Raw genomic sequence first — 22270 nt, 5'->3', positions numbered from 1 at the left:
TTAATGTGTTAGATTGGCACTCAGCACTATGTTTTCACAGTACATTTGGCACCTGGAGCTAGGAATGAGAAGAGAAATGCACCTGCACATGGGAGAGGGATAAGGACATAAGGAGATGAGTACTGTTGAAAGTGGTGCTCAATTGCCATGCAGCGATGGTTTAAGCTGCATGAAGGCAAAACGGAGCTTAATACATCAAAGTAATCCAAGCAAGAACATAAATAGTCAAACCAGAGTTTAAAAACCAAGCCATGCAAACAGTCACAGAACCAAAACAGACAATATCATCAGAGCTCACTTTCATATAAGAAAAGCAGCTACAGATGAAACTGAACTGATAATACAGAGACAAGCTGCAAAAGTGACGTTGAAAAGAAAATAGAAAAAAATACTGTGAGAAGCTTGAGTTTGAATGTGAGCCCTTGTTGCTGTTAACTCGGTTGCCATGATGGACGGGGCCAGCCAGGACCCAGGTAACAGCAACGAGGGTAGCAACACCACGGTGATGCTGTTTAAGCATGCTGTATTCTCTGCCACCATTGTGTCTGTCTGGTCTGCCTACAGGTGTCTGCTTCCAGCTTCCAGAGAGGAGAGCGACAGGAGAGAGACAGCTAGCTCACTGAGCTTCACCTAGACTGCATCACCATTCTCCACCCTTCCAGTCTTTTCTCACAATTTCCATCATGGATGGTGACAATGACAATGGAGGAAACTCCCTCTAGTCAATATTTTCACCAATGCTTTCAAATCTGTAATGGGAAGTGCTCACTTCAGGAGAAGGGTGGAGAATTGTGACCCATCCCTACAGTACAACCCCAGAGACCTCACACACTGCCACGTACCAGAGAGAGAGATAGACTCCTCCTCCCTGATGACCTCACCCTAACACACACCTTCCTCTAGCTGTACTCCTCATTGGTGTGTGTGTGTGTTTTGTGGATATCTATGAGGCCACCGGTCACCTCTAATCATCCTTATTGATTATCAATATCTACTCATGGCAACCACTTATCTAAGAAGATGACTCAGGTAATGTACCAACGAGACACTACATTTGGTGTAATGGGACTTGTAATGGTTTTCCCGCTCTATTACGGTACATGGCATTGATCATGCCAGTGTAATCATGTCTGTGTTTTCTCCCGGCATCTTTATGTGTCTGGGTTTAAAGTGACCTTGAGCCAGCTGGGATGTTAAGACAGCAAAAAAGGGCATTCAATGTCATGTCCCTGGACAAGATAAAACTGGGGCCATCTTCTTGTGGAAATAAATACAGTGAAAATCTTCCCTTTTTTCCTCAAGCGTAATGGTCTGTATATTACATCTCCTCAGGGACATTAGAGTCTTTGTTGAATAAATCTCTCTCTCCGGGGCGTGGCAATTTGTTCTCTCCTGACACTGTTTCAGTTCCGGGCTAGTCAGCTGGAAGCAGACACAGTAAATCTCATCCCTGCCACAGGAGAAATTGACTTTTCTATTCCAAGGCTTACCATTGGCATCCTGCTGGGTCTGAGAGGGCACTGCCATATAGGGGTCCCTGTTATCTGAGGGCATGGGGGTGTCCGCCTGCTCCACCATGCCGCCCCGACCCAGTGGTCCTCCTGCAGGAGGATGGGCCGTAGTGGGGAATGGGAGGGTGGGATGGCCTGCCGGACACAACACATGTTAACTCTCCTCACACTCTCTCTCACACAGATGTACACACACACACACACACACACACACACACACACACACACACACACACACACACACACACACACACACACACACACACACACACACACACACACACACACACACACACACACACACACACACACACACACACACACACACGAGGAGCAGATGGGCTGTGAGAAGCTACAAGACAGTGTGCCTGCCTGCCTAGTGAGGCGACCCTGGACAACTGATTGCTGGACCCTGTATCTCTAGGGAGCTGTGACCTTGCAGGAAGGGAGCGATAGAGAGTCTCTGAGGAGAGGAGAACCTTTCCTTTCCTCACTCACATGTCACGCTGCTGCTGGCAAGAACTGAACCGCCTCTCACACAATCTCCTCAGGGAAGCATACCTTTGATATGAAGAGCAAGAAAAAGCCCTATCCCTCCCTAACAATCCTCCCTTCTCTTCACGTCCCAGGCTCTCCTCTACCCGTTACGTTTCAATGTCAATCTATCAGCTATATTTAGTAGAGCGTTTTGAAAAAGCCCAACTTCAAGACCAAATTAATCATGAGGGGTAAGATATTAATGTCCTCTAACCTAAATTACCCTTCTGATTACACTCCTTAATGACACCATGCACTTCTGGCCTATCGCTGGCCACAGTTAAAACAGGACTAAAATTAGACCCTACCATACTCCGTTATTTTTCTATGTTATATCAATATCGTTCTACCTCCGCCTTAAGTTCCAGTCTGTATACTTTGGTAGCTCCTCTGACAATAAAACCATATAAATCACATTATCACATTACCATCCCCACGTCTCTCCTGTTTAGAGCAATAATTTGAGGCTACTCCCAGGCGGTGAGCGACCATACTGTAATCAACAGCTCGTATGTTAATCAGGCCAGCTCACAGTAAACCATTTTAACACGCTTTCTCATGAGTGGTGGTTGTGGATAGAGAGGCTGGTGGGGGAGGGGGAGTGGTGGTAGTGGGCCGGGATTGTTGCTGTTGGTCTTCCATGCACAACAGCCCCGCAGTCTCCGCGTGGCAATAATTAAAATGATTTATTTAACAATGCACCGTGGGCTGAGAGATTAGCGTGACAGGACTATTTTATAATTCATTTTCCACGGCCAGGGGAAGTGCAATTCAGGCAGATGACACACATACGGAGTCGGAGGATCAGCTCCTTGGAAAAGAAAATCCGAAACTGCCGACTTGTGCAGATACCTTTTTTATAAATTAATTAGAGGCAGTGGCTTGTCTGGGGGGGCATTTGCAGTTGCATTTAAATATTATATCAACAGTCTGCGTCGGAACCTGAAATGCCTGGGTTTGACTGCCTCAAAAACACAGTCAGACCTTGGGGAGAATAAACACACTACTGTTGAGCTGCATTGAAATAGCAAACGCTTTGTATTTGACCCGAAATCTGACAGGAAGAAATGGGGGAAATGGGGGAGAAATACAGGGGGTAGAAAAGAAGGAGTGTGGGGGGTATTTCTGGAATGACTTCAAAAAAATTGCTATTCTTGTCATTCCTTATGGGAGTGTGAATCTTGAACAGCTCAAGTGTGATGTGTGAGGTGCAATGGAAGACTGTGACATCACTGCAGGCTAACCAAGACTGTTTATAATTTTTCTTCATAAGCCTGGGGGGTAAATGGTTTCAATCAACCAGCACCAAGAATCAAGCATAAACACAGTCAACCACAGTGAACCTCAGAGGCCTTTTCTATTAACAACAAGATCCATCCAATTAGGGAATAAAAGGTCAGGACAAATCAATACTATTGCATTGCAGTCTAGGGATCTTTCACAGCAGAGCAGGCCAGGGCAGGAGGAGGGTGGAGGGGAGAGAAGGTCTGGACTCTGAACACTAGGGAGTGGATTTAGGGAGGGCGCTAGAAGCTACAGTACTACACGTTAAAACAGACTGGGGGAAAACAAAAGGAAAATGACCATGGCGAGCCCTTTCATGACCCTGGCGAGCCCTTTCATGACCTTGAGGACTGGACAGAACATCTACAGAAAGAAAAGAAATGAATTAAATTAAAGCTCAATTCATTTAGTCTCCTGTGAAATAGTGGGCAGGGTTTCATTTCGGTGAGAGCAAAGAATTGCTAGAAGTAAAGAGCTGAAAATAAATAAGGTTGAGGGTAGGTATCATCTTGTTAATTTAGTGTGGTTACTTACCGTTGAGGGCCACAAACGTATCTAAAAAGTCAAAGGAAAGATGTGTTAATGTTTTCAAAGAGCAAAAGCTAAAGCTGCAAGATGAATGATACATTGGCATGATCATTCAATAGCTTTTCATTCATCTCTTTAAAGTAATTGAAGAACGTAACTGAAAATAGGAATTCTTATCTATTGTGATCTATAGTGCTTCTCTGGTTAAAGGATTGTGAAGTGTTCGTTTTATTGTTTTCTTCTAATTAATTGGTATTAACCAGAAACTAACACAGAGCTACAGTGAGGGAAAAAAGTATTTGATCCCCTGCTGATTTTGTACGTTTGCCCACTGACAAAGAAATGATCAGTCTATAATTTTAATGGTAGGTTTATTTGAACAATGAGAGACAGAATAACAACAAAACAATCCAGAAAAACGCATGTCAAAAATGTTATAAATAGATGTTTCATTTTAATGAGGGAAATAAGCATTTGACCCCCTCTCAATCAGAAAGATTTCTGGCTCCCAGGTGTCTTTTATACAGGTAACGAGCTGAGATTAGGAGCACACTATTAAAGGGAGTCCTCCTAATCTCAGCTTGTTACCTGTATAAAAGACACCTGTCCACAGAAGCAATCAATCAATCAGTTTCCAAACTCTCCACCATGGCCAAGACCAAAGAGCTCTCCAAGGATGTCAGGGACAAGATTGTAGACCTACACAAGGCTGAAATGGGCTACAAGACCATCGCCAAGCAGCTTGGTGAGAAGGTGACAACAGTTAGTGCGATTATTCGCAAATGGAAGAAACACAAAAGAACTGTCAATCTCCTTCGGCCTGGGGCTCCATGCAAGATCTCACCTCGTGGAGTTGCAATGATCATGAGAATGGTGAGGAATCAGCCCAGAACTACACGGGAGGATCTTGTCAATGATCTCAAGGCAGCTGGGACCATAGTCACCAAGAAAACAATTGGTAACACACTACGCCGTGAAGGACTGAAATCCTGCGGCGCCCGCAAGGTCCCCCTGCTAAAGAAAGCACATATACATGCCTGTCTGAAGTTTGCCAATGAACATCTGAATGATTCAGAGGACAACTGGGTGAAAGTGTTCTGGTCAGATGAGACCAAAATGGAGCTCTTTGGCATCAACTCAACTCGCCGTGTTTGGAGGAGGAGGAATGCCATCCCCACCCAAGAACACCATCCCCACCGTCAAACATGGAGGTGGAAACATTATGCTTTGGGGGTGTTTTTCTGCTAAGAGGACAGGACAACTTCACCGCATCAAAGGGACGATGGATGGGGCCATGTACCGTCAAATCTTGGGTGAGAACCTCCTTCCCTCAGCCAGGGCATTGAAAATGGGTCGTGGATGGGTATTCCAGCATGACAATGACCCAAAACACACGGCCAAGGCAACAAAGGAGTGGCTCAAGAAGAAGCACATTAAGGTCCTGGAGTGGCCTAGCCAGTCTCCAGACCTTAATCCCATAGAAAATCTGTGGAGGGAGCTGAAGTTTCGAGTTGCCAAACGTCAGCCTCAATTACTTGGAGAAGATCTGCAAAGAGTAGTGGGACAAAATCCCTCCTGAGATGTGTGCAAACCTGGTGGCCAACTACAAGAAACGTCTGACCTCTGTGATTGCCAACAAGGGTTTTGCCACCAAGTACTAAGTCATGTTTTGCAGAGGGGTCAAATACTTATTTCCCTCATTAAAATGCAAATCATTTTATAACATTTTTGACATGTGTTTTTCTGGACTTTTTTGTTGTTATTCTGTCTCTCACTGTTCAAATAAACCTACCATTCAAATTATAGACTGATCATTTGTTTGTCAGTGGGCAAACGTACAAAATCAGCAGGGGATCAAATACTTTTTTCCCCTCACTGTATGTGCTCTACTCTAGTCTATACAAACAGTTGTTGTATAGGCCTCTTTAGTGATGTAATTTTATTTTATTTAACCTTTATTAAACTAGGCATGGGGCTGTGTGTGTGTGTGTGTGTGTGTGTGTGTGTGTGTGTGTGTGTGTGTGTGTGTGTGTGTGTGTGTGTGTGTGTGTGTGTGTGTGTGTGTGTGTGTGTGTGTGTGTGATGTGTGTATTTTCTGCTGTTTGTGGTGGGGTGAAAGACCCGTCCCTATCCTGTAGGACAGAGGCACATTGAGCCCAGATCAACAGAGGGAAGAGGCCTGCTTACTTTGGCAGTCTCCCAGTCCATCTGTGTTGCCATGCTCCACGTCCTGCTCGAAGGCCGATCTGCATAATTAACAGAGACATCATGGTGAAATACTGAGCACAGGCCTGGACAGATCTGGACTCACACAGGATAAGCACAGGCACAATCAGCCAGGAGGACAACCCGACTGTCTACCATCACTATCGATATAGATCTACGGTCCAATCATCTAATCACACACATCGGGACCAGGGGCCAGGCCAATGAGGAGAAAGGAAGGTGGACACTAGGGCAGCGGCAGCTCTAGTGAAAGAGAGGCCATTTTCTCCCAGCCATACTCAGCTCAGACCCGACTCTCCTGAAGGACCACCAACCATGCAGTGAAACAGAGTGGCCAACTGTCAGAGAGATTACAGTCACGGATGACAGCCCACACTCCGTAAATCACTGCTCACAATCAGAACGTGGATCATGCTCTACACAGGCCAGTCTACAAGGCTTCAAACCAGAAGAAGGATCTTAAATCAAATAATTTGGTCTGAAATGCAGAAAGAAGAAATGCACAACAAAATCCATCTCTTGGTATCTCCTAATCTGATTTGCCTATCATAGACATTTAGTTACAAACCAGACGCACAGTTGCATGAACAAAACCATAAAACCTTTCCACACACATGCTGCATAGTTTTTAATCTGATCTCGATGTATCTAGCATTAGCTTTCTCGGGGAATACGCAAGAGGGAGGTGCAAGTGGGAACCTGTTATTATACTATAGTACAGGTGTTAGCATGGGGAGGAGTAGTCAACAGCAGAACCACATCATATGCAAGCTGTTCAGGGGGAATATGCAGGTGACGAGGGACCAATCTGTTTTCAGACATTAAAAGAGGCATCTTGACATGAAAGAGCTGGCAAATCATCCCCCAAGTCCAGATGGATGTGGAGAGGGAGAAAGAGAGAGTGAGAGAGAGAGATATATTGTAAATATCCAAAATAAGCTTTGGCAATATGTACATTGTTACATCATGCCAATAAAGCAAATTGAATTTAATTGAATTGAGAGAGAGAGAGAGAGAAAGAGAGAGAGAGAGAGAGAGAGAGAGAGAGAGAGAGAGAGAGAGAGGGGGAAAGAGAGAGAGAGAAAGCGAGAGAGAGGGGGAAAGAGAGAGAGAAAGCGTGAGCGGGGGGTAAGAGAGAGGGGAGAGTGAGAGGGGAGAGAGAGCGAAAGGGGGGAGAGAGAGAGAAACCTAGTCTCTCCAGGGCCTGTTCGTATTAAGGCCTTTTGTTAAACACTGGGACGTGTCCGTCCAAATGCTATCAATAGCTTGCCACAAAACCAACAGATAATAGCTCTCGAATCCCCACTCACTCACTTAGAAATATTGTACAGTAAAAAGTGAGGTCATCTAACCTCCTAATGCCTCTGTCTACTCAATTTCCAAAGTGGAAACTCAATCAGAACAGTCGAGAGGCCCAGGCTTTAGAAATAATAATAGGATATCGTAATGTAGCATGCGAGACCAATCATTTGGCTGGGATTAAATTCATTTAACATCAAAAGCTGTTCCTTTATTATGACTTCATCTGTAAAATTGGTTTCCACCCACAGAAACCTCATATGCTGTTTGTTCAAAATGCATCTAGTTCTGTGTCATAAATATAGCTACAAATTATGGTGACCATCAACCCCCTCCTCGCAAACCGATGACCCAGTCCCAGTCCCAGCCTCAGCGCCAGAGCAAATATCCCTTTCCTTCCATCAGCCTTTCCAATGACCATTTCAGCTAGAAGAAAATATAGAGCACCACAAAAATGTGACTAATCATAGAAACTGCAACTGTATAGATAGAGTGAAGTCATTGAGGTCACCAGTCATCATATGGCACAGATTGTATTATGACTACTGTACATGAAATTGATAGTATGATAGTGGAATGAGCAGGAACGCACTTTGGGTCGAGCACCACCTGTCTGCATGCTCCTTCGGACACCCAGCCGCAGTAGGGATCCCTGGAGGCAATACATGATCTGGAGGAAACACACCACAGTCACACACAGCTCTCATCACAGCGTTTATTAGCCTTTCTTTTACTTTCCTGAAGACTGATTAGTTATGACATTACAAATGCATTACAAAAGTCCTGAATCTAAGAGAATGGATGGATTCAGGGTTTTATTTCTAAACATACTTCTTGCATTTGCCATGCCTCTCACAGCGAGAGAGAGGCACCTTGACCACACAGGAGGTGAAGGCCACAAACAGAGAGTGGCCCTGGTTGTCGATCTGCATGCTGACGATACGTTTGTCGTCCACACCATCGATGCTGCACCTGGATGGGGAGTTAGAGTTAGCGACAAGGCAGAGAGCGAGACAGACAGACAGATGGATGGCATGAGTTGTCAACACTAAGAGCGCATTTAAAACAGCTCCAGTCTTTGTTGATAGGAGCTCAAAGCCCCACCCAAGTGTCTTTGTCTGCGGGGTATAAGAGAGCCCCACGCTAATCCCCCTGTGCAGAGCATCCATCTACCCCAGAGGAGGGATTTACCTCCAGCCCTGCATTAGAGCCCTCAATTAGAGCTTATAGTCCATCTACACTATATAGTGCGCGGTGGGCAAACCCAGATCCTGATCCAACCCAGCAAGTCACTTGAGCTATCCACTCGGGCCAGATGGTTGCGGGCCAGAGACTGCTCTGCCTATGCTACGAGGACAGGGGGGAGAGGGAAAGAGGGGGCTCTTACTTTTTTCCACACCCACCCATGTCACGTGACGCTACGATGTTGGATAACAAACGCCCGTCACCTTAAAAGCCCTGCCTCTCATCCCCACACACTGACTCTACCCCATCATCAGGCCTGTCATGTAAATATTTGCATTGGCAAGGTCCCAGGCAGATTTTTCCCTCATTTACTTCCATTCCAAATATTCCAAAAGCCCCTTCATAATGTATTAAGGAGAGATCTCAGTCTGGCTTTAAAGACTAACGCAGTCCCTCTCTGTTTTCTTTAATCATCCTGCATTTGTAAGAGTAAAGCTTTGCGGTCAGAGCCCCCGTTACTGAAGCTCCAGGGCCGGCTCTTTAATTTAAGAGCTGTGGTCAGTGCAGTGCAACCTGATGAAACGCTTTAAATGATAGAGTAGCCATCTGGTGGGCTGGGGTAGTGCTGCTGGTTTAGGTAGCATGGCTGGCTAATGGAATACACACTTCTCCGGGTTATACACGTTGAGCTCCTCCAGAAAGAGACTGTCATTCAGCAAACCGCTGTTCATCTTGGCCAGGAATTTCAGAATGATCCCCTTCTCCGAGCCCAGGAAAACGACGGTGTGATTCCGATAGGGTCCCGCAGCGTTGTCCACGGAGATCCGGGTGAGCCGGTATCTGGAAGGGATATGAAATACCGGGAATAACACATTTATGGATTTCCTGATTTAATTTTTGGGCCTGAACTCCACTGAGTGTTATTTAGAAGAATATCCAATTACATTTAGACCATGGAGCCCCTAGTGTTATCATAAGGATGTATAATTTGCAGATCCATATGCAAATACATTTTCATAGCTATTCATTCAGTGAGATGGAAATGATTAAAGACATTATGCAGTAATTTAAGGACCCCACATCCTCTCCATCTGGCTGTTTAAAGACATCTCTTCTTTACACAGGGTCACAAGATATAAAACATGTGCAATGCCTGAACGCTGGAATGAGAGCACAAGATGATTTTACATTACCGGAGTAAATGCGCACATCACAATCAAATTAATGAGAAGAGGCCTTTTCTCCCACTCAGACTGCTTGGTTTGAAATGACATTGAATGTCTGTGTTCACTATGCCCATGGTTTTGTACCATAAACAATAAAAGCAAGTATTATATGGTTATGTCCTATTGAGAATAACCCCAACCTCAAGAACTATGCCCATGATTTTGTCCCATAATGGGAAATCTTAAGAGGGACAATCTACAGATTGTGACTGGCCAGGTGCTGGAACATACTGTACATCGGGGAACGGAATAGGTTTTCATAGTTGGATAGGATTTGATAGTCCACTCCAATTTGTAACAAAAGCTTGAATTCAGAGATGTCCCTTTGGGGAATAGATGAGAAAGTCCTATTACAGAGTCAGTTTTCAGTTGACTTCCTGTATCAGAGTCATACTACACACAGAGGCTGTGACATAGATACTTAAACCGCCTCTCCACCATATGCCCTCATAAAAGTGACTGCTTTAGACTTGTATAATGCTTTTAACTGCTGACATTGCATGTAACATAACACTTTGCTATGTGCCCTGCCATTTAAATCACAAATGTTACTACGATGCATTTATATAAAGATTCCACCGGTTATTACAAATAGTAATGCATAATGCATGCATGACGTTGATGAAATCCACCCATAACCCAGACCTATCTGGCAAGCTAGCTAGCGTACCATCCTAGCTAGTGATGCTATACTCACCGCACCATGGTCTTGAGAAACCAGGGCCTGTTAGCGATAGAGGGGACAGCTTCATCCATGAGAGGGTGCTGCTTGATGAAGTTCAGGGTGTCGTCAGGGAACTCGTTGGACACCTTGTACTTCTCTAAGGACGAAGCGCCAGCACAGCACCCGGGCCTGAAGTGGATGAAAGCAGCACGGAATCAAACAGGAGAGAGTCCTAGAGCGGCCATTTGATCTCTTTATAAGGACAGAGGAGCAGAGGAGAGGGGCCCTGTAAAAGTGGAGCTGCCTTCAACAGGAGATCCGTTCAAAGACATCTCACCTCTCGACAGCCATAAAAAAGGTTTTACTGTACTACGGTACACCCAGGCCAAAGAATCCACCAAGTTATCCACATTGAAACGGTCTGATTCAATCTCTTTTCCATGGTAGACACTGCAGAATGTAATAAGGTCTACAGTACATAAAGAGAGCACCAGAGGCAGGTCAGTCAGGGAGACGATGACACATGGCATGTCTGCTGCTGCTGCAGAAGAGACAGTAAAAAAAACCTGGGCAACATTGTGAAAACTCCCTTCTGTTTGTCTGCCGATAACGTTGACAGAAATGAAATTGAATAAACAAGATGTAGATTTCAGATCTCATTAACACCTGACCTTGTTTTACACAAACATATCATTTTATGCTAATCACCAGGGGTGGTATCCTGTTGCTCTCCACATCATCAGCCATATGGGGATATACACCACTTACGATCCCCCTCCACAGATCTCGGTTTTTAGAGAAAAAGAGCTGCTCTTTGCCGGGTAATTAGGAACGCAGAGATGGAGATTTATCAGGCTGGTGCATTTGTAGAAGTAGGCAGCCATCTGGAATATGATCTCATGCTTTGTTTGCTGATATCGAGCTTCTTTCATGCTGCGGGTGTGGCTTTGTTTGTGTGTGGGAGAAGGGGGCATACCTTGGTTTTGGAACTTTATCCTCAGGAACAGGTGTCCAGGTGGAATCAGGGGACTTCTGCTCTTTGAAACGTCCCATGAACGCATTGGCCACCTCAGCCATGTCATAGGCGCAGACGGCCGACCCAGGAATGCTGTAGAAACATCCCACCCCCCCAAAAGAAAATCCTCAGTCCGATTGTTAGGACTCCACTCTGTGCAAACTGTGCATAGCATAGCTCTGAATCACTATTTCCCAGTCATTTCTTATGGGCATTTCAGCTGCCTTGGCATTAAGAGACAGCATGTACAAGGACAGGATTGTGACGGTTACAGAGCTGTTATTCTGTTAACCTCATGGCCAAGGCTGTAAATCTTAGTAATCAGCCAGCGTTGGCTATGTACTGAGCGAGAGGCAAGCCATGCTGCCAAGGAACTTGGTTAAATTAATGGCTAATAAATCCTGAATGCTACCTCCAGTCAAAATCTGTTCCCTCTCATTTCGCTCACTAACTGCGATTCATGCCCGGATCAAATTCGAATTATAGAAATTCCAAGCCGCTTCATTGACTTTTAATGCCCATTAACCATGCTCAATTGCATTGTCACAAGCAATTGTCTTACTGCCTAAAAACCACCATAAAATGGGAATTACAATATGTAGCAGCTCTACCGCTCCTTTGTAATTTCAATTTAGATAAAAACTCACACTTAAATTATTCTACTTTCACAAATATGAATAATGCAGGAATTACATTACACACCTGACCAAAGGGCACACAACTACTGTGACAGTGAGTTACGCGCTGGGGTGGCCTGGGAAATTGATTTCCTTCTGTGTGTCTGCCGGCCCTCGTACCTGTTGTAAGGTGTGGAGAAGGTTGCCATGACAACATCGCGTCCGTTGATGTGGATGACGTCGGTGACGGCCTGCAGAATGTTGAAGTAGAAGTGGGAGTCTCCTGGGATGGAGCAGTTGAGACGGGTCTTTAGGAAGGACGTCCACTGTTTCTCTAGAACTCTCTGGGAGCCGCCCCGGTCGTTCTTACACACCCTGGCCACACGGGGGAACACCACCTGCACAACGCACACACACTCAGTGGATATTTCAGACACACCCAGTTTCAAGTTTTAAGTTTTAGTAGTCTTATGTACGGGATACACATGGCATACACCATCGAACAAAATGCTTACTTGCAGGTTCCTGTCGACAATGCGACAACATCAAGAAATAATAAAAGATAAGAAAATGAACATAAAGTAAATGGCTCAGTAGAATAGAATAAACATTTTAGCATAAGCATAATACAGGAAGGGACAATTTATAGTCCAACATTTACACGTGTTTTGGGGAAGGGGGGATTGGGGGCAAGTTTTAAATTGTGCAGTGAGTAACAGTATAGCTTCCGTCCCTCTCCTCTCCTTGGCTCAAACCAGAGACCCTCTGCACACACGAAGCATCGTTACCCATCGCGCCACAAAAGCCACGGCAAGGGGAACAACTACTTCAAGGTCTCAGAGCGAGTGATGTCACCGATTGAAACGCTGTTAGTGTGCACCCCGCTAACTAGCTAGCCATTTCACATCAGTTACACATGTGTGCTATGGAATGGAGAATCAGAGCAGGTGGTCAGTCCAGTTCAAGTGTTCAGAAGTCTGTTGGGTTGTAGATAGAAACGGTCTCTGAGCCTGTTGGTATCAGACCTCATGCTCTGATACCGTCTGCCCGATGGTAAGGGAGTGAACAGCTCATGGCTGGGGTGTGTGGGGTCCTTGATGATCCTGCGGGTCTTCCTCAGGCACCATTTGGATAGGTGGGAGCACGGTTCCAGTGAGGGCCTTGTGGTCCCGTACCAGGCCATGATGCAACCGGTCAGGACGCTGTTGATGATGCAGCAGTAGTATTTAGAGAGGACCCGGGGTGGCATGCTCAATTTCTTCAGCCGCCTTAGGAAGTAGAGACACTGTTGCGCCCTCTTGACCAGAGTGGTCCATGACAAGTCCTCAGTGATGTGGACACCGAGGACCTTAAAACTGCTGACTCACTCCACTGCAGTCCCGTTGATATGGATCGGGGCATGTTCCCTCCTCTGGTTCCTGAAGTCAATAATCAACTCCTATGTTTTGCTGACATTTACACCACACACCTGTTGTCTGGCTGTTCTCCTTATTCCCCAACCAGCTCACTCACAGAAGGTACAGCTTATTACTATTCGGTCTACATAACTAGGCAGATCTCTTAGACCAGAGCCATGGTCTTGTAAATATAAATCCTGCATAAATATACAACAGCCCACATTATTAATGACTGTGGAACTTCTTACATTTCAGATTGTCAAAAGAAACTCCAGTTAATCAATCAGAAAGTACCATTCCTCTACCGCAATCAACCAAACCACTTTGCGCACTACTCCACATGCTTCGTTATATTGATATCCCTTTCAAAATAACCAGAGGATTTCACTTGGTATTTGGTATTCATGTGCAGTACAACATGTCAGTCGAAATTGGGTGAATAGACCCCCCCCCCGCCCCCATTTAATCAAAAATACATAATGTTTATATAATTATAAAATTTCCTTGTAGGTACCCAATTAAACCTTCTCCATACAAACTGAAATGAAAGAAATAATCGAAACATCTTTCATATCCCTCTGGTCTAAAACCTTGAATGAAGAATAAAGTAATTTTCCTTTCCTCTCTTTTCCTGTCTGTCTCATTTCGGAGAAAAACTTCGAAACGCTTTGAGGAAACAGCACGAGTGAGCAACAGGTCAAACAGTAGCATGGACATGCAAGTCAGAGAATATATTTAGACTTCAAAATGACTTTCCAGACGGCATTAACATGTTTTTCAACTATTTTTAGGCCTACATCCTGCAAATGTTTTTCTGTATCGAAAAAGGTTGACCATTTTGGTCTTGCTGAACGCCCTTCCAGATACTTGATACACCCACTTCCTGTTTACTTCCCAAAGCGCTTCCTTTCTCTCCTGTTCAGCAGGAAGTAGCCCTGATCCGAGAAGAAGAAAAGGGACAGACAACCTCAATCAACTTACCTTTCCCATTGTGTTGTACTCCATGGCAATTTCTCGATAGAAGAAGTAGATGAAGTCACCGTAGTTAACTGCCTGTACAAAATAAGGCTCTGGGAAAAAAAGAAGGCATATCATCACAAAACAGATCAGACACCCCATTTTACACCCAATACCTAAAGCATCAATCACAGTCTGCAGTGAGGCACAGCCCAGGCACAGCACAGGGAGTAGCTCAATCCATCATCTCTATTAGGGGGCTATTTACATGTGGGGGGGAATGAGGGATCTCCCCATTCAGCTTTGACAACCTGGTCATGTTCTTTTCGTTCCCAGGGGCAGCCAATTTCCTGAGTACATAACTGCTATGGAACTGGTTGTGAGAGTGACAGCAGCAAATAAAGTGTGCTGCAATAGCAAATCATCCCTCAAATCACCCCCCTTTCACTCTAACTCTGATTTGTTTTCCAACCCGTCATTCATTGTCCATGTTATCACCTCTTTCAACCCTCAGGTCCATATATCCGATGGCTCTCCTCACCTTTGAGACACTTGGAGTCATGTTTGACAGTGCGCAAAGTTGGGCTATCTCCAAGGCTACGATAAATGACTGCATCAATCGCTAGGAAATCTGTTACTGTTGCGGAGTAGAGCTTTCCATCTGGAGGGAGAAGAGAGGGATAAGAAGTCAACCGCCATACCAGTCATGGGCCAAACACACAAAGATGCTGATGTTGATCACTGGATGCACAAACATGTAGAGAACCCAAGACGAGAGAAATGGATAAACACAGAAACATCAGGCTCATTGACAGAAAACAGACACACACACACACACGGTCCTCGATGCGAACAGTATCCGCAGCGAGGATGAACTCAGCTCTTCAGGTTCAAATGGATGGCTGCATTGGAAACTTTAACTACATAATTGAACAACATGGTCTCAGAGCAGTGGTGGAAAAAGTACCCAATTGCCATACTAAATAAAAGTATAGATACCTTAATAGAAAGTTACTCAAGTAAAAGTAAAAGTCAAATATACTTAAGTATCAAAAGTAAATGTAATTGCTAAAATATACTTAAGTATCAAACATAAAAGTATAAATCATTTCAAATTCCTTCTATTATGCAAAGCAGGTGGCATCATTTTCTGGTTTTAAAAATGTATGGATAGTCAGGGGCACACTCCAACACTCAGACATCATTTACAAAAGATGCATTTGTGTTTAGAAGGCATATTAAGATGGTGCCGGAGAAGAAGGCTGACGTTTTACGTGTCCCCAACCAATAGTTTTTTGTTCGTTTCTTTGCATTGTTTGTAACTTCTTTTTTTGACTTATTTTGTACACAATGTTGCCGCTACCGTCTCTTATGACCGAAAATAACTTCTGGACATCAGGACTGCGATTACTCACCACAGACTGGCAGAATCCTTTTTTCCCTTTAACGAGTCTGACGAGCCCAACGAGAATGATATACTGCTCTCCCGGGAACAGGCCCAGATCCCAGTGATTTGCGTGAAGAGAAGGCAGAGAAAAAGGGGCCAAAGGTCGGGCTGCCTTCTGAGAATTTGTAGGCGATCGAATAAACCCCCACTTCCTTCCATTCTGCTAGCAAACGTGCAATCTTTGGAAAATACAATAGATGACCTACACTATCAACATACTGGTTATACGCTGTACTGGCAGGATAGAACAGCTGCGTCTGGCTAAGATAAGGGGCGGCGGACAATGTATTTTTGTAAATAACAGCTGGTACATGATATCTAAGGAAGTGTTGAGGCTATTGCTCGCCTGAGGTAGAGTATCTCATGATAAGCTGTAGACCACACTATCTACCTAGAGTTTTCATCTGTATTTTTCATAGCTGTTTACATACCACCACAGACTGAGGCTGGTACTAAGACCGCATTGAATGAGTTGTATTCCGTCATAAGCATACAAGAACACGCTCACCCAGAGGTGGTGCTCCTAGTAGCCGGGGACTTTAATGCAGGGAAACTTATATCCGTTTTACCAAATTTCTATCAGCATGTTAAATGTGCAACCAGAGGGGAAAAAAACTCTGGACCACTTTTACTCCACACACAGAGATGCATACAAAGCTCTCCCTCGCCCTCCATTTGGCAAATCTGACCATAATGCTATCCTCCTGATTCCTGCTTACAAGCAAACATTAAAGCAGGAGGCACCAGTGACAATGAAAAAGTGGTCAGATGAAGCAGATGCTAAGCTACAGGACTGTTTTGCAAGCACATACTGGAGTATGTTCCGGGATTCTTCCGATGGCATTGAGGAATACTCCACTGTTGTCCCCATAATGACCGTACGTACATACCCCAACCAGAAGCCATGGATTACAGGCAACATCCTCACTGAGCTAACGGCTAGAGCTGCCGCTTTCAAGGAGCGGGACTCTAACCCGGACGCTTATAAGAAATCCCACTATGCTCTCTGACGAACCATCAAACAGGCAAAACGTAAATACAGGACAAGGTTCGAATCGTACTACAACGGGTCTGACGCTCGTCTGATGGGGCAGGGTTTGCAAACCATTACAGGCTATAAAGGGAAGCACAGCTGAGAGCTGCCAGATGAGCTAAACTACTTCTATGCTCGCTTAGAGGCAAATAACACTGAAACATGCATGAGAGCACCAGCTGTTCCGGAAAGACTGTGTGATCACGCTCTCCGCAGCCGATGTGAGTAAGACCTTTAAACATGTCAACATTCACAAGGCCGCAGACTGATTACCAAGGTGTGTACTGCGAGCATGCGCTGACCAACTGGAAAGTCTCTTCACTGACATTTTCAACCTCTCCCTATCTGAGTCTGTAATAGCAACATGTTTTAAGCAGACCACCATAGTCCCTGTGCCCAAGAACACTAAGGTAATCTGCCTTCACGTCTGTAGCCATGAAGTGCTTTGAAAGGCTAGTCATAGCTCACATCAATACCATTATACCAGAAACCCTAGACCCACTCCAATTTGCATGCCCCCCAACAGATCCACAGATGATGCAATCTCAATTGCACTCCACACTGCCCTTTCCCACCTGGACAAAAGGAACACCTATGTGAGAATGCTAATCATTGACTACAGCTCAGCGTTCAATACCATAGTGCCGTCAAAGCTCATCAATAAGCTACGGACCCTGAGACTAAACACCTTCCTCTGCAACTGGATCCTGGACTTCCTGACGGGCCGCCCTCCGCTGGTAAGGGTAGGTAACAACACATCCGCCACTCTGATCCTCAACACAGGGGCCCCTCAGGGGTTCGTGCTCAGTCCCCTCCTGTACTCCCTGTTCACTCATCACTACACGGCCAGGCACAACTCCAACACCGAAATTAAGTTTGCCAATGACACAACAGTGGTAGGCCTGATCAACGACAACGATGAGACAGCCTACAGGGAAGATGTCAGAGACCTGGCCGTGTGGTGCCAGGACAACAACCTCTCCCTCAAAGTGATCAAGACAAAGGAGATGATTGTGGACTACAGGAAAAAGAGGACCGAGCACGCCCCCATTCTCATCAATGGGGCTGTAGTGGAGCAGGACGAGAGTTTCAAGTTCCTTGGTGTCCACATCATCAACAAACTAACATGGTCCAAGCACACCAAGACAGTCGTGAAGAGGGCACGACAAAACCAATTCCCCCTCAGGAGACTGAAAAGATTTGGCATGGGTCCTCAGATCCTCAAAAGGTTTTACAGCTGCACCATCGAGAGCATCCTGACTGGTTGCATCACTGCCTGGTATGGCAACTGCTCGGCCTCTGACCGCAAGGCACTACAGAGGGTTGTGCGAACGGCCCAGTACATCACTGGGGCCAAGCTTCTTGCCATCCAGGACCTCTATACCAGTCGGTGTCAGAGGAAAAATCATGGACATTAATATGGAGTTGGTCCCACCGTTGCTGCTATAACAACATCCACTCTTCTGGGAAGGGTTTCCACTAGATGTTGGAACATTGCTGCGAGCAGCGGGTTCCATTCAGCCACAAGGGCATTAGTGAGGTCGGGCACTGATCTTGGGTGATTAGGCCTGGCTCGCAGTTGGCATTCCAATTCGTCCCAAAGGTGTTCAATGGGGGTTAGCTCAGGGCTCTGTGCAGGCCAGTCAAGTTCTTCCACACCGATCTCAACAAACCATTTCTGTATGGACCTCGCTTTGTGCACGGGGGCGTTGTCATGCTGAAACAGGAAATGGCCTTCCCCAAACTGTTGCCCCAAAGTTGGAAGCACAAAATCGTCTATAATGTCATTGTATGCTGTAGTGTTAAGATTCCCTTCACTGGAACTAAGTGGCCTAGCCCGAACCATGAAAAACAGCCCCAGACCATTATTCCTCCTCCACCAAACTTTACAGTTGGCACTATGCATTGAGGAAGGTAGCATTATCCTGGCATCCGCCATACCCAGATTTGTTCGTCGGACTAACAGATGTCGAAGTGAGATTCATCACTCCAGAGAGCACGTTTCCACTGCTCCACAGTCCAATGGCGGCGAGCTTTACACCACTCCAGACGACGCTTGTCATTGCGCATGGTGATCTTAGGCTTGTGTGTGGCTGCCCGGCCATGAAAACCCATTTCATGAAGTTCCCACCGAAAAGTTATTGTGCTGACGTTGTTTCCAGAGGCAGTTTGGAACTCTGTAATGAGTGTTGCAAGCGAGGACAAACGACACATTCTGTGACTTTGTGTGGCTTACCACTTTGCGGCTCCTAGACATTTCCACTTCACAATAACAGCACTTACAGTTGAGGCAGCTCTAGCAGGGCATACATTTGACGAACTGACTTGTTGGAAAGGTGGCAGCATATGACAGTGCCATCACTCTTCAGTAAGGCCATTCTTCTGCCAATGTGTGTCTATGGAGATTGCATGGCTGAGTGTTCTATTTTATACACCTGTCAGCAACGAGTGTGGCTGAAATAGCCGAATCCACTAATTTGAAGGGGTTTCCACATACTTTTGTAAACTCAGCAAAAAAATAAAAAATTTCAGGACCCTGTCTTTCAAAGATAATTCGTAAAAATCCAAATAACTTTACAGATCTTCACTGTAAAGTTTTTAAACATGGTTTCCCATGCTTGTTCAATGAATCATAAACAATTAATGAACATGCACCTGTGGAACAGTCATTAAGACACTAACAGCTTACAGACAGTAGGCAATTAAGGTCACAGTTATGAAAACGTAGGACACTAAAGAGGCCTTTCTACTGACTCTGAAAAACACCAAAAGAAAGATGCTGCAAGAAGGCATGAGGACTGCAGATGTGGCCTGGGCAATAAATTGCAACGTCCGTACAGTGAGACGCCTAAGACAGCGCTACAGGGAGACAGTATGGACAGCTGATCGTCCTCGCAGTGGCAGACCACGTGTAACAACACCTGCACAGGATTGGTACATCCGAACATCACACCTGCGGGACAGGTACAGGATGGCAACAACAACTGCCCGAGTTACACCAGGAATGCACAGTCCCTCCATCAGTGCTCAGACTGTCCGCAATAGGCTGAGAGAGGCTGGACTGAGGGCTTGTAGGCCTGTTGTAAGGCAGGTCCTCACCAGACATCAACAACAACGTCACCTATGGGCACAAACCCACTGTCGCTGGACCAGACAGTACTGGCAAAAAGTGCTCTTCACTGACGAGTCGCAGTTTTGTCTCACCAGGGGTGATGGTCGAATTCGCGTTTATCATCGAAGGCATGAGCGTTACACCGAGGCCTGGACTCTGGAGTGGGATCGATTTGTAGGAGGGGTCTGGGGCGGTGTGTCACAGCATCATCGGACTGAGCTTGATGTCATTGCAGGCATTGTCATTGCAGGCAATCTCAACTCTGTGTGTTACAGGGAAGACATCCTCCTCCCTCATGTGGTACCCTTCCTGCAGGATCATTCTGACCTGACCCTCCAGCATGACAATGCCACCAGCCATACTGCTCGTTCTGTGAGTGATTTCCTGCAATAGAGCCCAGATCTCAATCCCATTGAGCCCAGATCTCAATCCCAGATCTCAATCCCATTGAGCACGTCTGGGACCTGTTGGATCGGAGGGTGAGGGCTAGGGACAATGCCAAGAGTGGGGAAACATCTCACAGCAAGAACTGTCAAATCTGGTGCAGTCCATGAGGAGGAGATGCACTGCAGTACTTAATGCAGCTGGTGGCCACACCAGATACTGACTGTTACTTTTGTTTTTGACCCCCCCTTTGTTCAGGGACACATTATTCAATTTCTGTTAGTCACATGTCTGTGGAACTTGTTCAGTTTATGTCTCAGCTGTTGAATCTTATGTTCATACAAATATTTCCACATGTTAAGTTTGCTGAAAATAAACGCAGCTAACAGTGAGAGGACATTTCTTTTTTTGCTGAGTTTATATATAATGTATAATACGAATTGCAATTCGTAACATATCAAAATGAGTGATGGACATCCAGAAATTAATACATACAGTACCATACAAAACGTAACATATCATACTAAATGGAGGGTCTTGGCTTTACATACAGAATAATATGAAATGCCCTGAGACCAGGTTGAATTGAACAAAAACCTCATAAATCGGTTCACAGTGAATATCAATGGGAATGAATCACTAACAGCTCCTCGGTTGGAGGAGTTGTAACCCACCAATGGAAATCTGACTCATTTGGGGTTTCGTCTTTTTGATTCATTTTAAATCCCCACATTCGGGAGAAGATTCCAATTTTTGGGGGGTGCAAAACCACTTATTGTGTTTACAAGCTGCCCACAATCTACATCTGCCAAGCAAAAGAGTCTTCCCAGAAACACGGAACAAATGTGGCCCAGAGTTCAACAATTTGTTCAACAGCATGTAACAGACTGCCACTTATTCCTGACATAGTTAGTATATTGATATCAAAATGGGCCACAAAGTATTAAATGAACGATAGTATACCTAATGCAACCTTGCATTAAAATAGAGAAAGATTCTCCTATCTAGCTAATGTTTAATGACTAAGAGTAAAGGAACATTTGCCTAATACATTTAAGTAATTACTGTGAGCCATATTGATACATTGTAAATAAATACACATTCTTGACCTAGCATTCATACAAGTGGTTTAATTTCTCTTAGTATTGGATAGAATATGAAGAACTTTAATGTCCCCGAGAGGAAAGTTGTCTTAGATACAAAGTACTGCTCAGTGGAGGCTCCTCAGAGGAGGAAGGGGAGGACCATCCTCCTCAGTGAATTTCATAAAAATGCAAATTGCTAAACATTTAAAAAGTTCTCCTTTTTAGCTAAACCTATACTAAATATAATCACGTCACCAAATAATTTTTTGCAAAGGTCTTGTGTAGCCGGAGGACAGCTAGCCTCTGTCCTCCTCTGGGTACATTGACTTCAATACAAAACCTAAGAGGCTCATGGTTCTCACTCCCTTCCATAGATTTACACAGTAATTATGACTTCGAGGACGTCCTCCAACCTATCAGAGCTTTTCAGTATGAACTGACATGTTGTCCACCCAATCAAAGGATCAGAGAATTAATCTAGTACTGAAAGCATAAGCTACAGCTAGCTAGCACTGCAGTGTATGAAATTTGGTGAGTAGTTGACTCAAAGAGAGAAAGACAATAGGTGAACAGTTTTTAACAAATTAATATCTTCCAAAATGAAGGAGAAGCAAGAGAGAAATAGAGAGATTGTCATTTTTTTTCTAAGTTTCACTTACTTAGCTAGCAAATGCAGCTAGCTAGTTTAGCCTACTGAAACACCCTGCTCAAACAGAGGGATACTATGTTAGCTAGCTGGCTATGACTTTCCAACACAACACTG

General features: G+C 44.9%; 1 protein-coding gene across 5 annotated transcripts in view; it reads right to left on the bottom strand.

The window, feature by feature from the left end:
* Window positions 1-22270, bottom strand: part of LOC106580184 (semaphorin-6A) — a 102169-nt gene that overhangs the window by 19824 nt on the left and 60075 nt on the right. For 3 of the 5 annotated variants that reach the window (XM_014160957.3, XM_014160956.3, XM_014160958.3), the window contains 12 exons: window positions 14988-15107; window positions 14471-14559; window positions 12273-12490; window positions 11437-11568; window positions 10494-10649; window positions 9237-9410; window positions 8217-8357; window positions 7978-8055; window positions 6048-6106; window positions 3867-3887; window positions 3633-3695; window positions 1491-1646 (listed from right to left, as the gene is read on the bottom strand). In XM_014160957.3, coding sequence (XP_014016432.1) covers window positions 1491-1646; window positions 3633-3695; window positions 3867-3887; window positions 6048-6106; window positions 7978-8055; window positions 8217-8357; window positions 9237-9410; window positions 10494-10649; window positions 11437-11568; window positions 12273-12490; window positions 14471-14559; window positions 14988-15107 — 1407 coding nt within the window. The remainder of the gene's footprint in view (window positions 1-1490; window positions 1647-3632; window positions 3696-3866; window positions 3888-6047; window positions 6107-7977; window positions 8056-8216; window positions 8358-9236; window positions 9411-10493; window positions 10650-11436; window positions 11569-12272; window positions 12491-14470; window positions 14560-14987; window positions 15108-22270) is intronic. The other 2 variants (XM_014160960.3, XM_014160962.3) reach the window with 2 other exon arrangements.

The sequence above is a fragment of the Salmo salar genome, chromosome 20 (assembly GCF_965601325.2).
Source record: "Salmo salar chromosome 20, fSalSal1, whole genome shotgun sequence".
NCBI lineage: Eukaryota > Metazoa > Chordata > Actinopteri > Salmoniformes > Salmonidae > Salmo > Salmo salar.
Note: the sequence above shows the minus strand (reverse complement) of the source record. Positions and strands in the feature narration are given on the sequence as shown.